This window comes from Tasmannia lanceolata, unplaced genomic scaffold (assembly GCF_043159265.1).
Source record: "Tasmannia lanceolata isolate RefF3 unplaced genomic scaffold, GAP_Taslan_0.1 ptg000018l, whole genome shotgun sequence".
Lineage (NCBI taxonomy): Eukaryota > Viridiplantae > Streptophyta > Magnoliopsida > Canellales > Winteraceae > Tasmannia > Tasmannia lanceolata.
The window spans coordinates 16,930,892-16,945,958 of NW_027518695.1; the positions used below are offsets into that span (position 1 = coordinate 16,930,892).

At 37.3% G+C, this 15,067-nt stretch overlaps 1 protein-coding gene across 1 annotated transcript; it reads left to right on the top strand.

Annotated features, from left to right (window-relative positions):
- Window positions 1–3,137: 3,137 nt before the first annotated feature.
- Window positions 3,138–7,182, top strand: LOC143850105 (exopolygalacturonase-like; the record flags this gene model as incomplete). Its single annotated transcript, XM_077359410.1, has 4 exons — window positions 3,138–3,281; window positions 4,132–4,440; window positions 5,575–6,105; window positions 6,931–7,182. Coding segments are annotated over 4 exons (1,236 nt in total), but the record flags the coding sequence as incomplete, so codon positions are not given.
- Between the last annotated feature and the right edge of the window lie 7,885 nt (window positions 7,183–15,067).

Genomic DNA, 15,067 nt, shown 5'->3' on the forward strand with positions numbered 1-15,067 from the left:
CAGATATCAGTATTTACTTCTCTTAACTATATGGCCTGGGAATGTTATTTATACAAATAGCTTAATGATCGAATGAACATGTTGTCTTCCCTTTGTTTTGGTGGATTAAACATTTGATGAAGCTGCATCATTTACATCTACACCTGTGCAGAAGTTAGGAATATGTTTATTGTAGATTTCCTCTGTTCACTTAGTACACTCTCAAACGCACTAGTCTGCATGCATACCTGAGCATATATGCTGATGTAAATTCCATTCAAATAGTTCAATCTATAACTAGAAAAGATCCAACTATGCCCCTTTTGATCATCCTGCCATTCATTCAGAAATCAAAGGCTGGTTTGTATTCCCTCTAGATTTGGTGATTGTGAATTATTTGAAGAATATTTCAATGTCCCAATTCAGCAAAAGAAATTTAAAATCTAACCATCCTTTTCTTCTTCTATGATTGTTTTAGTGGTAAACTTGTTTTCTGATCCTTCTCCATTGTTTTTTGTTCCGAAAGAGTCTCTATTGACAACTAGAAATGATGAATATACTACTTGTCACCTTTAGACTGGTTCTAAACAGTGGTTTCATGGTTCCACAGCCCGAGCCAGAGTTTCGACCCCCTATGTCTGAAGCTGCTCAAGCATTGGTCCGGTTAATGCGAAGGACAAGCACAACCAATAGGCATTCTTGCGATGGACCAGGGTCCTCATAAGAACCTGGATCAAGAGGCAACTGATATATCCTTTTAAATGTCTGATTTTGAATCAAGAGGCTATTTTTGACTCAAGATGCCAGTTTTGATTATCTCGGTCATTAACACCCAATCAATGTCAGATTCAGATTATTTTTTCCTGTTGCTATGTTTGATACTTCATTGCCAAAATTAGCATTTATCTGGGGAATGCAATTCATGGGTGTAATCCAATGTGAAATCTTTCTCGATTGTATTTTAGTCATATTGAAATTTTCGATGTATTTTGCGGATCTTCTGTGGTAAAATAAAGTTGTTTGGATCAAACTTGATCGTTGGATAAATAAAATCAATGCCTGCAATTGAATTCATGGATCTGCTTGACAAAACCTGTTTTTCATCTGCAAAATGGCAGTACAGAACTGTAATCAATTTGGATTTCCAATTCAAGTCAGTCTTGAGACTTCTCATTAGTATTTTCTATGAACTGCTCTATCTGAACTTGCAAACTCTCTCCTATCATAGAAAAGCTTGCAAATTGTATACTATACACTGTACAGTGGCAGGAAAGTGAGGTGTGAGGATGATCTATATGTCGATAGAGATAGATAAAATTTTGCTCACTGTGATCTGGTCCGTTCATCTGGCAGGCCCACCATGAGAATGCTTTATCATTACCACTGTCACCATGATTGAATGACCAACAGTCACAAATATTTCCTACATTTTTCGAAAATATCACGATTTTTTACAAATTTTTTTTTATAAAATGACAAAATCCTGATATTTTCTCGCGATTTTGAAAAATCATCGAGATATCTTCAGAGTTTATTTTTACTGCAAAATTTTCATGAAAATATTGCGATAAATTCATGATATCATTTGTTGTCCTTAGAAAAAATCATGAAAATATCAAAATTCATGATATTATTCGCTGTCCTCAATTTGTTTTTAAATTTTAATTTCAAGATAAACCCTTCCCTAGAAATTCTCGAGACAAATATTAGTAAACTATAATGACTAAACCCCTGATCCAGTCTGTATCACAAGGCAACCTTAATGGGGGTTGCACAAAAAGTTGGGATCGTCAATCTGTTGGGCGATCACTAGTTGGATCCAGGATCTCAGTCTCACTGTAATATGATGATCCCAATTACTCGATCTACGGGATGTTATTTTGATTGTTGATTTTGGTGAGGCCTTAATCAAGGGCTTATGAACATTAGATTACAATAGAATGGCGACGATGGATTGGACTAGTGGTGGCGCACTGATCAACGACCTTGATCATCATACACATGTTGGACATGTGTTTGGGTGGGGCAGCGAGAAAAAGAGATGATAATGGGCATATACCTACCATAAACTTTTTCTTTGGGTTTTCTTTAACAAATATGACCATTTATCTTTTGCAATCCTTGGTAATATCTTTCGCAGTGCTTGATCAATGTTTAGGATCATTGGATCACAACGAAACTAAATGGGGGCCTGCCTAGGTATGGGACTAGGTCGGACCTAAACTGGTATGAACAGGTTTAGAAAGCTTAGCTTAGATTAATGTGTTCCATCAGCCCAGAACTTTTTGATGCTTTGGTCACGTACCTAACAATGTACTACAAGAAGGGGGGGAAAGAAAAAGAAAAACAGAAGATGGCTCTCTCGGTTTATCATCTACAAGTGACCAACACATGCTATGTGCATATGTTATTCATGCTTTTATGACTAAACTTTGTTAAGGTAAAAATAGTGCGAGTGATAAAAATGTAAGGTTATTACATCCATAGAGTATTTAATAGCTACATAGAAATTTACAAGCAAAAAATATTTGAAAGCTATAAAGAAATCTGAAGATAATGTATTTAAAGGAAATTTTACACGTATAAAGTTTTAAATAGCCTAGTAGGCCACCCAAATTTTCCCCAGATTGACCTCATTTTTCTAGAGAGAGAGAGAGAGTATTTGGTGTGAGATCTTGTTCAATTGGATATTTAGTGTGAAAAGTGAAGCAACGAATGGTAACCGAATTGGTTAGAATTTCAAAGGGAGAAGTAACGTTGAAACGAGATTTATATATGCCTTTGGAGAACCTTAAAAATGGGAGACACTTTGGAGAAAAGTTGAGCTGAAAGATAAAAAAGCAGCTAATATTAAGGGGGAAGTTAAACCATGTAATAAAAGTTGCTTCTCTCACAACGTGATAAGCCAACAAAAAGTAGTTAAAACTTCTAAACGCCACTAAAAAGAACTTGTACATAGTGATGTAAGGAGCTTTCCTCACAACCTATAAATACATTGTAGGATAGCCCTGCTTTTCATTCCATCCAATAAAAACAAAGATATAGATACAGAGAGAGAGAGAGAGAGAGAGAGAGAGAGAGAGAGAGAGAGAGAGAGAGAGAGAGAGAGAGAGAGAGAGAGAGAGAGAGAGAGAGAGAGAGAGAGAGAGAGAGAGTTAAAAGACATGGGTTTGAACTCAAACCTTCAAATGATTTGTATACTTTTGTTGTTTGTATGGGTAGCAGAAGCAGGAGGACTGACCAGAGTCTTCAACCTGAACGACTTTGGTGCAATTGCAGATGGCAAATCAGATAGCAGTCAGGTAACCACTCTCATTGTTTTGATAGAAACACACTATTTTTTCTATTTCAAACTTTGTTTCATTCTATTACAAACTTAGAATTAGTTCCCAAGAAAGTTCTGGATATATAGAAGGGCATGTAAATATCGCTCCCTTGTTTTACATCTCATTCTCAATCTAAAATAGAAGTTTTAATCGAGTTTCATACTGTCCGAGCGTTGCTCTAACTGTAATCACGGGGCCGTCGTTGTCTCCTTGATATTAGATCTTCCAACCACAGTCGACTCTATGAGGGGTTGTTGTTGGATCAAACATCAAGGGCGGTACCTATCTTCCATTAGTACAGGTACAAGTGTCGGAATCCAATACAAATATTTTAGATTCATCAATACATTTTAATCAATTTTTCGATTTTTTTTTACATAATAATATGATTATGAAAAATAATATATTAAGATTTTAAATATGTTAAGCAAATATAATGTTTTATTTCCATAAAAAAACCTACTATTCAGTTGGAGAAAACTCAAAACATGCTGTAATTGTTAAGGGTGCAATTGAGCCATTTTTTGGGAATTTGGGTTGGGTTGGATTCGGGTTGATTCGAATTCATTTATTTTATAGCAAAAGCTCAACCGGCCCGAACCAAGTTGCACTCTCAGGCCTTGTTCGTTTGAGATTGTGGCAGCCGATTGTGATTAATGGACTCAAAATTATATTAATTTAGAGTTCATTAACAAATGTAAAGTTACAGTAGTATCGAGGGAAAAAACATACAAGAGATCGAGAACTATCGCAAAGAATCCTGAAGTATTTGAATCCAACATGTGTCCGACACGGTACTTAATCTAAGTATCTATATATGTTGTAGGCCTTGCTTGGTGCTTGGAAGAATGCATGTGCATGTGATGGAACTGGGATAGTTCTTATTCCCCAAGGGACATACTTGGTGGGTCCCACGATATTGAAAGGGCCATGCAAGAGGCCCACCGTGTTTCAGATCCAAGGGGTATTGAAGGCTCCCGCTGATCTCAGAAATTTTGGGTCTGGTGCTTGGATCGAATTTCAGCACATCAACGGATTGACAATCGCCGGAGGAGGAAAATTCGACGGCCAAGGCGCTTCCGCTTGGCCACATAATCAATGCTCCAAGAATGCATATTGCAAGGATCTTCCCATAGTAAGTTTCATGTTCCTAGCAATATCTGCATTCTCTTGTTTTTATAATGACACTCCCCACTTAATTATACACATTTTAATGTCTATGTCTGATGTTTCTCCAAGAGTGCATTATAATTATACTAATTAACTACTAATTTACTGTAATTAGCCTGTAATAATACAAATATGATATTTGATTAATCACAGATAATTAAGGAAATGATATCCGCACAACCATATTTTGATATTTTCACTAACCCATCGTGTCTTTTTAGTATTTGAAGAGCTGTCAAAAGGTTATACGTTTCCCAAAAAGCTCTCATGAGCCAATTAAAAAAGAAAAGACAGCTGGGTTTGTGCAAATATCAAAATATGGTCTTGCTGATAACATTTCCACATGTTTTTTTAAAATATTAGTTTACAACTCTAGTAGATTATTACAACTCTAATATGGAGTTTTTATACGGTGCCTTGAACACTTTTTAAAATATATATATATATATATATATATATATATATATATATATATATATATATATATATATATATATATATATATATATATATATATATATAATGGGGCCCGCATAGTTCGATGGATAGCACATTATAGGAATCTCATCAGATCGGAGGATTAAGATCATCCTAGATTCCTAGGAGATGATTTTTAAAGGGCGTACGGCCCATTTAAGCAAAAGCCCAACAAATGAATGGTTTGGATGAATTAAACATTTGGGCCCCATTGTACTTTAAAAAAATACATGCGCAAGTACAAGTATGTGCCGATATTAAATAATATCTCTTTGATTTCCACCACCTTTTCTTCATTTTCCATATGTTTTTTCCTTAAAATGATTATATTTGTTGCCTCCTAATCTTTTCAAAAAAGAAGGTTAAAATGATAGGAAAAGTGCAGTCCCTCTACAGATCAGAGGTTATTTTGGAGTGCAGCATGTTTATGTTGTGCTCCAATAAATTAATGGTTTGGATCAGCCTATGAAGTGGGCCCCATTGCATTTTTTGAAAAAAAAAAAAAAAAAAAAAAAAAAAACTTCAAGCGCACCCACCATATAAAATCTCCAATAACCTGCATTCTAATTTCAAGGGATTTAATATTTTGATTTTTTTTTTGGTTGTTTTCTCCTAATAACAGTCTATAAGATTGAACTTTGTCACAAATGGACTCGTCCGCAACATATCGTCCATCAATAGCAAGTTCTTCCACATGGAAATTTTTGGATCGAAGAACATCAAGCTCCAATCACTTAAGATCTCGGCGCCCGGAAACAGCCCAAACACAGACGGAATCCACATCGGAAAATCGAGCATGGTGGATATTTCTAATTCGGTAATCGGGACTGGAGATGATTGTATTTCCATCGGTCCTGGCAATTCCGACATTTCCATCTCTAATGTTTTCTGTGGACCGGGGCACGGAATTAGTGTAGGTAGCCTCGGAAAGTATCCAAACGAAGCGGACGTGGTCGGATTAAATGTGCGAAATTGCACCCTTTCTGGCACTGCTAACGGCGTAAGGATCAAAACATGGGCAGCTTCCTCTTCCTCTTCCGCTTCCTCTAGCTCTGCTTCAAATTTGAATTTCCAAGATATAGTCATGAAGAATGTTTACAACCCCATCGTCATAGATCAACAGTATTGCCCACATACTTCCTGCAATCAAGAGGTACTTTATGTTAGATATTATAGTTTAAAATCTCTGAACAAGTGAAAAATTATTTGAAAAAAAATCTGAATTTTTGGTTCCCGATTTGAAATTTTTTTGGGATAATTCAAAGTTATCTCATCTTTAGAATTAAATGTGATTTTTCCAAATTAAACAAGGATTTTCCGAGTTAAATGTGAATTTGAAGATGGGTATTAATTTCTCATAAAAATATTTGTAAATATATAGTTGTAAACATAGGGAGAATTTCAATTTGATTTTTAAAAACATTATTTTGAAGAATCTCCAAACCATTCATTTTGTATTAATTTCTCAAGATCAGATTTCATATGGTGTGCCCGTGTGAAGTCTAGTATTTTTCAAAAAGTACAGTGGGACCCACTTCATAGGATGATCCAAACCGTTCATTTCTTGGGTCACAATTAATGTAAATAGGTCGTATACGTAAATCATCACCATAGGATCATCCGTTTCTATAATGTGCAGTCCATCTTCGGAATGAAGCTTCAGGATCATCCTATGGAGATGATTTACGAGGTACAACCAATTTAAGTTATGGACCAACAAATGAACGGTTTGGATCATCCTATAAAGTGGGGCCCACTGTGTATCGTACTTCTAAGCAATACCAATCCTCGGCAAGAAAATGATCAGAGGGCTATCATGTGGGATCATGGAATATCCATCTTAACAATAAATTCTCTAGATGTTAAGAAATATAAAATACTGTTCTTCACACGCCCACACCATATAAAATCTCCATTTCCCTAACTATACACATCTCTAAATTAGCTTCTTCATTCCTTTTCTTTTGCGGAATTACAGTCACCCTCAAGAGTTAAAATCAGCAACGTTTGTTTCAAGGACATCACCGGCACTTCGGCATCGAAAGTTGCAGTCAGTCTGAAATGTAGCAAAGCCACGCCATGTCAAAATGTGGAGCTCATCAACATAAACTTGAATTACGTATCAGCGAAAAATCACCCAGACAGAGGAAGAGCATCAGCTTCCATATCTTCATGTTCTAACATTGAGGGCACGGCCTCCGGCGAACAGATACCACCCTCTTGCCTCTAGCCGTCTTATCGGCGGCCGGACGGAAACCCTCCGGCGCTTAGAAAATTAGGTTTCGGATAATACTTATACTTATTTTGAGAAATGAACCCAAAACAAATATCTTTCATCTCTACATTATTTTTTATTTTATACACAACATGAAAGTGAAATTGTAATAATTTCAGCCTATAATAAGGGTTGATTATTCCATTTTATCATTTAAATTACATGGTTGATTTTCACATAAGTTTATATAAAAATGGTTTTTAAGTTAAATTTGATTATTTACAAATAATGTTGATAATATAGTCTTAGAAACAATACAAATTGTTTGCAAAGAGGGCTTCATGTCTCATTTGCAATTAAGGTTAAATTAAAATAATCTCATTTGCAAATAATTATTGACCAATTGGGAGTAGACAGCTAATCATTGTTATGATAATCCTTTTTTTTAATGGTATGATAATCCTTTTTTATTTTATAATTTTCTAATTAACTGCTAAGGGCTACTACGATTCTTAAAATGTTGTCAATAGTTAATCCAAAAAGGGTATAATAATCTGAGGAGTGCCTTTAATAATCTCAGAAGTGCCATTATCAAAAGATTCAAAACAACTCTCTCTCTCTCTCTCTCTCTCTCTCTCTCTCTCTCTCAATAATCTAAGGAGTGCCATTATCAAAACAACTCTCTCTCTCTCCCCCCACTGGCATTAAGCCTTGCTAAAGTAGACGTGCATTTCAATCCACTAACTATTAAATGGTGCACTTAAAAGTACATGGAAAGAAAGAAATGGGACATCTCATTAACAAGAGGGCTACCCAAAGAGATGCCCATGTAAATATCACTCATCCCTTCTTAAGCATATATTTAACTACTTCCTTAGGGAAATGATGAATGCGCCCCTTTTCATCACTTGGGACACCCTGCAGCATTGTATCAATGACTGCAGAGGGCTGATGGGACTTCACCAGAAGGATTCAACGGATTTGATTGCCACGTACACTGCAGTTGGGTGTCTCATGTGATGAAAAGGGACGCATTTTTCATTTCCCCAGTTATCACATTCATGTTTCAACCTCCTGCTGTAAAGAAAAAGGGGAAAGTTACCATAAACTCCACTTGTGCGATCCCGCAATCCATTCTCCATTCATATCAATTTTTTTAGCCTTGGTGTCATGTCTTTCTAGTGCTCTCACTCCCACTCATCAAGTATATAATTGCTCTAAATGCTTTCTCCACGTCCCTCTTCATTGCCTGGCCTCCCACCTTCCTTATACATATGATTTTGATTTTAAAAGCAATCCAAAGAATAAGAGTTGATTCGAGACTTCAAGAATGAGAGTCATGATGATGGTTAAAGAACACTACATAAATGTTTGAATAGTGTGAACTTAGGGCCGGGCCATTTGAAATTAATTAAAATTAGAGCGGCTCTTGTGGAAATTTTAGATCAACCGAAGGTGGGAAATTTCATCCAGCATACCTTATCGAAGTGTCTTGTTTTTTTTCCGTAATATCGCCTTAGGTAGTAATGTACATTCTACTGACCGTCGTATTTTACTACGCTGTGGGGTATTATCAGCAATTATACTGGGTATTTATATTCTACGGGAATCGTTTTAATTAGACTTGTTCAAGATTGAGAGGAGTTTGTAATCCTAGTCTCATAGATGGTAAGATCTTCACCTACTTTGTGGACCTAGGCACACTTTCGAATCACGTAAATCTTGTGTTATGTGTTTCTTAATTTGCTTTATATTCTTTACTACTTTTGTGGTTTGATATTTAAAACTCAGCCAATAACTCGGTAATTTGCATAGCTGGGGATGTTATGAACCCGATTTGGTTCTCAACTGATTTGATCTTCTTAGAGGGAAGATCGGCCTCTTGACCCACTTTGAGGGAAGGGTCAGTCCTTCTCCTGCAAAAATACAATTTATGGGATAAAATTCTTCATTGATTTCCAAAACCTGCAAAAATACAATTTATGGGATAAAATTCTTCATTGATTTCCAAAATTGACTGCTTACATATTATTTATAGAAAATCAACTTACCACTTCCTCTAAAACTCCTACCTAAACAATCTAGATAACCCTTATCCCTAAGACACATATCCATACAGAACAACTTACCACAAAATATAAATTGATTTATTCTAACTACGTAACATAAAACAATTTTAAGTTCGTAATTAAAACAAATATATACTACTTAGATAATTTTAGCCATCCGATCAGTGAACTTCGATCAAACGGTTAAAATTAAAACAAAATGCTAAATGGTCACGCATTTAAAAGGAAAATTTTCCATTAAACACAGTTCCAAGCATTGGATGAATGTGACTTTTGTACTATGAGGAATGATAGATACAAGGGAGCCCTTGCATAAAGAGCCAAAAAAGGGCTATTAATTGAATCCATGTCATTAAATGTAACTGGTTTTACATTTTCAACCGATTTTAAAATGTAACAGAAAATGACGTGGATCTAATGAAGAGCCCTTTTGCGGCTCTTTATGCAAGGGCTCCCTTGTATCTATCATTGTTCTTGTACTATATATATACTATTTACAATAAGACCCGGCCACCATATGAAACCCATGTCATTGTAGAAAAAAGTGTAGCAAAAGGGTTGACATATGGTAAGAAAGGGTTGGTGAGAAAGGAAATGCACTCAAATCCGTTTTGAAAGCGTCAAATGTAATGGTCATTCATAAATAAAAATTCTTTGGCAAAAGGATTACACACAATGAAAATGGTGGACATTCCACCATTAAGGAATCTCACTTCCCACTACAACATGACTCGTCGGCTGACCGATTCGAACGAACCGGAGCGAGTCAAGAAACCATTTTCGTGAGTCGTCGGCTGACTGATTCCAACGGGTCGGAGCGAGTCACAGAACCATTTACGTGTTGCTCTCTCTCTCTCTCTCATGGTGACCAATTTGGTTAAAGATACTGATAACCATTGTTGGAAAACCAAGACCAGGGTTGGAACTTCTTCAATCACTGGGTCGACTCGGTGGGTTGACCATGTGAATGTTTTCAAAGTAATTATCATTATAGAAAATACTAAAAAAATAAGAGGAATTCTAGACTGAAGGGAGCCCTTGCAAAAAAGAGGTGAAAGGGCTCTCCCATTGGTTGCACATCACCATCATGCATTAATAACCGCCGAAAAGTCAAACATGACGGTGATTTGTAGCCAATGGGGGAGCCCTTTCACTTCTTTTTTGCAAGGGCTCCCTTCAGTTTGGACTTCCTCAAAAAATAAATGGTGCAAGCTCAATAAAACCAAAAAATAAAAATAAAAAACTCCACCAACAAATTTTTCTAGATAATAACATTGCTTTATACATGTGCAAACCAGGGGGGTCGAGTTGGAATTGCTAGGGTCGACTCGGCGAAAAATCCATATGGCTAAAATTAAATCGGGCTTTGTTTAACAGCGCGTCGTGGGGTCTGGGGCTGTCTGGTTTTCAACCCTAATGTCCTATAATGAGTTCCAGATGGGGACTTGGTGTATAATCGGGACCATTGATCTGATGGATCATCATTAGGTGACCCCATGGTTTGGGTACCATGCGGAAGGGACACCGCTAGGGGTGTTCATTATTCGGTTATAACTGAATAACCGAACCGAGTTCGGTCGGTTCGGTTTGGTATTTTTCCTTTTCGGTTCGGTTTCTTTTTCTTTCTTTTTTGGAAATTCGGTTATTCGGTTTCGGTTATCTGAAGAAAAAAATTTGGTTAACCGAAATAACTGAAATAACTGAAATTTTGATAAAAACCATTATTTTTTTAAAAAAAAGTGTATATGGGCACTCCGTAGGATGATCAAAACCATCCATTTGATTGATCACAACTTAATTAGGGTGTGCTAAAAAAATCATTTCGATTGGATAATCCTAGCCCTCCGATCGAAATTGAGATTTTGTTTTTTTCCCTCTTTTTCTCACACTATTCGGTTAACCGAAATAACCGAATTTTTTTTCGGTTCGGGTTTTTTAAATTTCGGTTCGGTTATAACCGAATAACCACCCCTAGACACCGCATACATATAATTATAAAAAAAAATCAACGGTTTTAACTTCTGCTGAAAGAACCCTAAAATAGATCAAAGGGCTAGGATCATCAGATCAAAGTGGCACAAAACAGAAATGGGTCAAACTTTTGTTCCCCCGTTATTAACGGAAACGATCATGTCCACATGTGGTTCAAGTGAGCCCAAAAAAAGACCTAAAAGCCACTATCTTCTTAGCATTTTTCTACAGTGTGTAAATTAAGAAGTATAAAATGCAAGTCAGCAAGTGAAACTTAAAGACATGGAATTTTAAGAGATTTCTTGACTTTTTTGAATCTTAATTATATAGCATTTGATTTTTTCAAAAAGTTAGGGTTGGAATGGTTTGTAATTTCAATTACAACAATTGAGTGGGTCGGCATCTGACCGTTGACTTCAAAATCTTCCAAAAATACCCATGAATAGTGGTGGGAACACCCTCTTGAAAGGGCATGTAGTCAACACAATGCCATGGAAAGTGAGAAAGGCTACTTTTGTCATTTCACAAATGTAGAACAGACTGTTAAAATGGACTCGAGCCAACTCTAGCCACAATCCCCTCCCACTTCCTCTTCACAATATAAAGAACCTTTGGTGTTTCATCTTCATCTTTCATACCTTCTCAGTACAATTCAGATATGAATAGCCTTCCTTTGTGTTTGTTTCTTCTTTTTCTACAACTCTCTACTACTCATAGGCTTCTTGCCGTCCGGCATAGTCCGATCGATCGACAAAGTTTCCTCCCTTCACCAGCGGTTCCAATTGCGGTCGGACATGCAGGAGATATCGAGTCGGAGAAGAGAAAGGTCCCGACAGGATCTAATCCCTTGCACAACCGGCGACTATAGAATGGGAAGTTATTCATCTTTAATTTCTATCTGTTTACATATTTTTTTAGATTATATGAGAAAATAAGCGAGTTTCGAACAATGTTTTTTTTTTTTTTTTTGGAAATGGCAAGATTTTTATTGAAAGAAAAGATCCAATCAAGCTGATCTTGGAGAAATACAAGGAAGGGATAAAACAAGTGCGAATGGCATCAAGGTAATCACGGCGGAAGAAAGTCAAAGATGTCCAAGGACGCCCGGTTCACCCCTTCACTTGCTAAGCGATCAGAACGAAGAAAGTCAAAGACGTCCAAGGACGCCCGGTTCACCCCTTCCCTGGCTAAGCGATTAGAACTTCTTTTCGATCGCGGATCTCATCTATCAAGTCTGCAAATACGCGACTTTTGAGCAATTTACATGCGGGTTTCAGCCAGAATATGAAAAATAGAAGCGTAGTAAGGTGGTAAGGTGAAAATGGTAGTGGTAGTAGAAAATTATATATGGAGTTGTAAGTAGTTAGCTCTTTGTGTATTATTAGATGCTAATGAATCCATTAAATTTGTGAAGTTGATTATGAGTTGTTGATTTCCCTTGAATAAAATATAAGAGTGATTGTGGATGGAGAAGGTGACTGATATCTGCACAACCATATTTTGATAATACCACTGCTCACTTCATTTTTACACTTCCCGTTTGGATACCTCCCATTATGTATTTGGATTTGGAATTGAGTTTTGAGTAGAAAATGAATAGATCTGGCAGCTCCTGTAGAGGGAGATAGAGAGGGAAGGGGGTACTTCCTAGTGGAGGGGAGAGGTTGAGGAGAAAAGAGGGTGAAGGAAACTGCCATATCTATGGATTTCCAATTTCTTATTTCCACACCAAATTTAGAAATCTGATTTTTTTTCATTGTGAACTGCTGAATTAGAAATCCAAGAATTTGATCCTATCCAAGTTACACTGCAAAAAGGGCTGCAAATGTGAGAAATCCAAATCAAAATCTTCTCGGCATCCAAACGGGCCCTTATTTAATAAGGTTTACGGTTGTTAAAATACTCAAGATGCTGTTAACATCCAATCAGACAAGTGTATAACAAAGAGAGTTGTCCCATTATCAAAATATGGTAGTGTGGATATTAGTTTCTTTTATATATAGTCTGCCGGTCAGGCAAATGATTCACGCATTTAACGGCGATTGGTTACCTATCCGCCCGTAATCCTCCCGTATATCTTTTATTGATGACGGCTAAATTGTGTTATACCAACTGTCATTACCGCCGGTAAAAAAAAATGACTTGTCATCTTCCTTGCAGTGCATGCATGGGATTTCCCTGAGGCCCTGTTTGGATTGTAGGATTTTTTTTTTTTTTTAATAAAAGTATTCACCCTCCCCCGCCCCCTCCCACGGCTGGCTAACGTTTTCTCTCCATTTGACCGGTCTCTCTCTCTCTCTCTCTCTCTCTCTCTCTCTCTCTCTCTCTCTCTCCACACACACAACAGGAACAGTTGGTGGGCCCAACAGAAACCGTTGGTGGAATGGTGGGCCCATTGGGAGAGATGGCTGAGTGGACTAAAGCGACGGATTGCTAATCCGTTGTACGAGCTGTTCGTACCGAGGGTTCGAATCCCTCTTTCATCTTTGAATAACGTAGGCCCCGCCCATACCACACCATAGGATAATCCAAACCGTCCATTTGATGGGCCATAAACGTAAATAGGTTGCGTCCCAAAATATTATTTCCATAGGCTGATCCTAGCCCTCCGATCTAAATAGAAACTATATCTTATGCAGCCTCTATAGATTGTAGGGTTGTGATCATCCTACAGAAATGATTTTTGGGGCACAACCTATTTACATTGTGGCCCATCAAATGGACGGCTCAGATCATCCTAAGGTCTGGACGGTACACTTAATTTTCAAAAATATGGGTGGGGCCTAAATTGGTATGAACCACACCATAGGATGATCCAAACCATGGACGGGTTGGATCATCCTATGTTGTGGACGGTATGCTTCAATTTGAAAAATATCGGTGGGGCCTATGATTGGGCCTTAATGTTAGTGTACGACCAACTCCATAGGATTATCCAAACCATGGACGGCTTGGATCATCCTATGTTGTGGACGGACCTTAATGTTACTGTACGACCACAGGATGATCCAAACCATTTATTTGATGGGCCAACCCTTTTGGGGGCACAACCCATTTACGTTATGGCCCATCAAATGGACGGCTCGGATCATCCTATGGTCTGGACGGTACACTTCATTTTCAAAAATATGGGTGGGGCCTAAATTGAGCCTTAATGTTACTGTACGAATCACACCACAGGATTATCCAAACCATGGACGGGTTGGATCATCCTATGTTGTGGACGGTACGCTTCAATTTGAAAAAATATCGGTGAGGCCTACAATTGGGCCTTAATGTTACTGTACGACCAACTCCATAGGATTATCCAAACCATGGACGGCTTGGATCGTCCTATGTTGTGGACGGGCCTTAATGTTACTTTACGAACAACTCGATAGAATGATCCAAACCATTCATTTGATGGGCCACAATGTAAACAGGTTGTGCCCCAAAAATCATTTCCATAGGATGATCACAACCCTACAATCTATAGAGGTTGCATAAGATGTAGTTTCTATTTAGATCGGAGGGCTAGGATCAGCGCCCAAAAATACAGCGCCCAAAAATATTCCTAAAATTTCCTATTTTTTTACACATAAAAATTTAACTTGAACAAACATAATTTAATTTTTACTTAAAAGGGACTTTCAATTAATATCCCACTGAATTAACCATAATCATACCATCTTCTATTTAAATTGTAGAAAGAAAGAAAAATTTCCGTAAGAAATGTTTTCTTGCATGATGAGGAAACGTGGACCTTCGAGATGGGTTCCACGTATCAAGTAAAAGCTTCAGATACCGACACGTGTCACAATAATCTCGCCTAGTATGGACACGTCCCACCCATCTCCATCTCTATCGTTTGCATTCTTGTA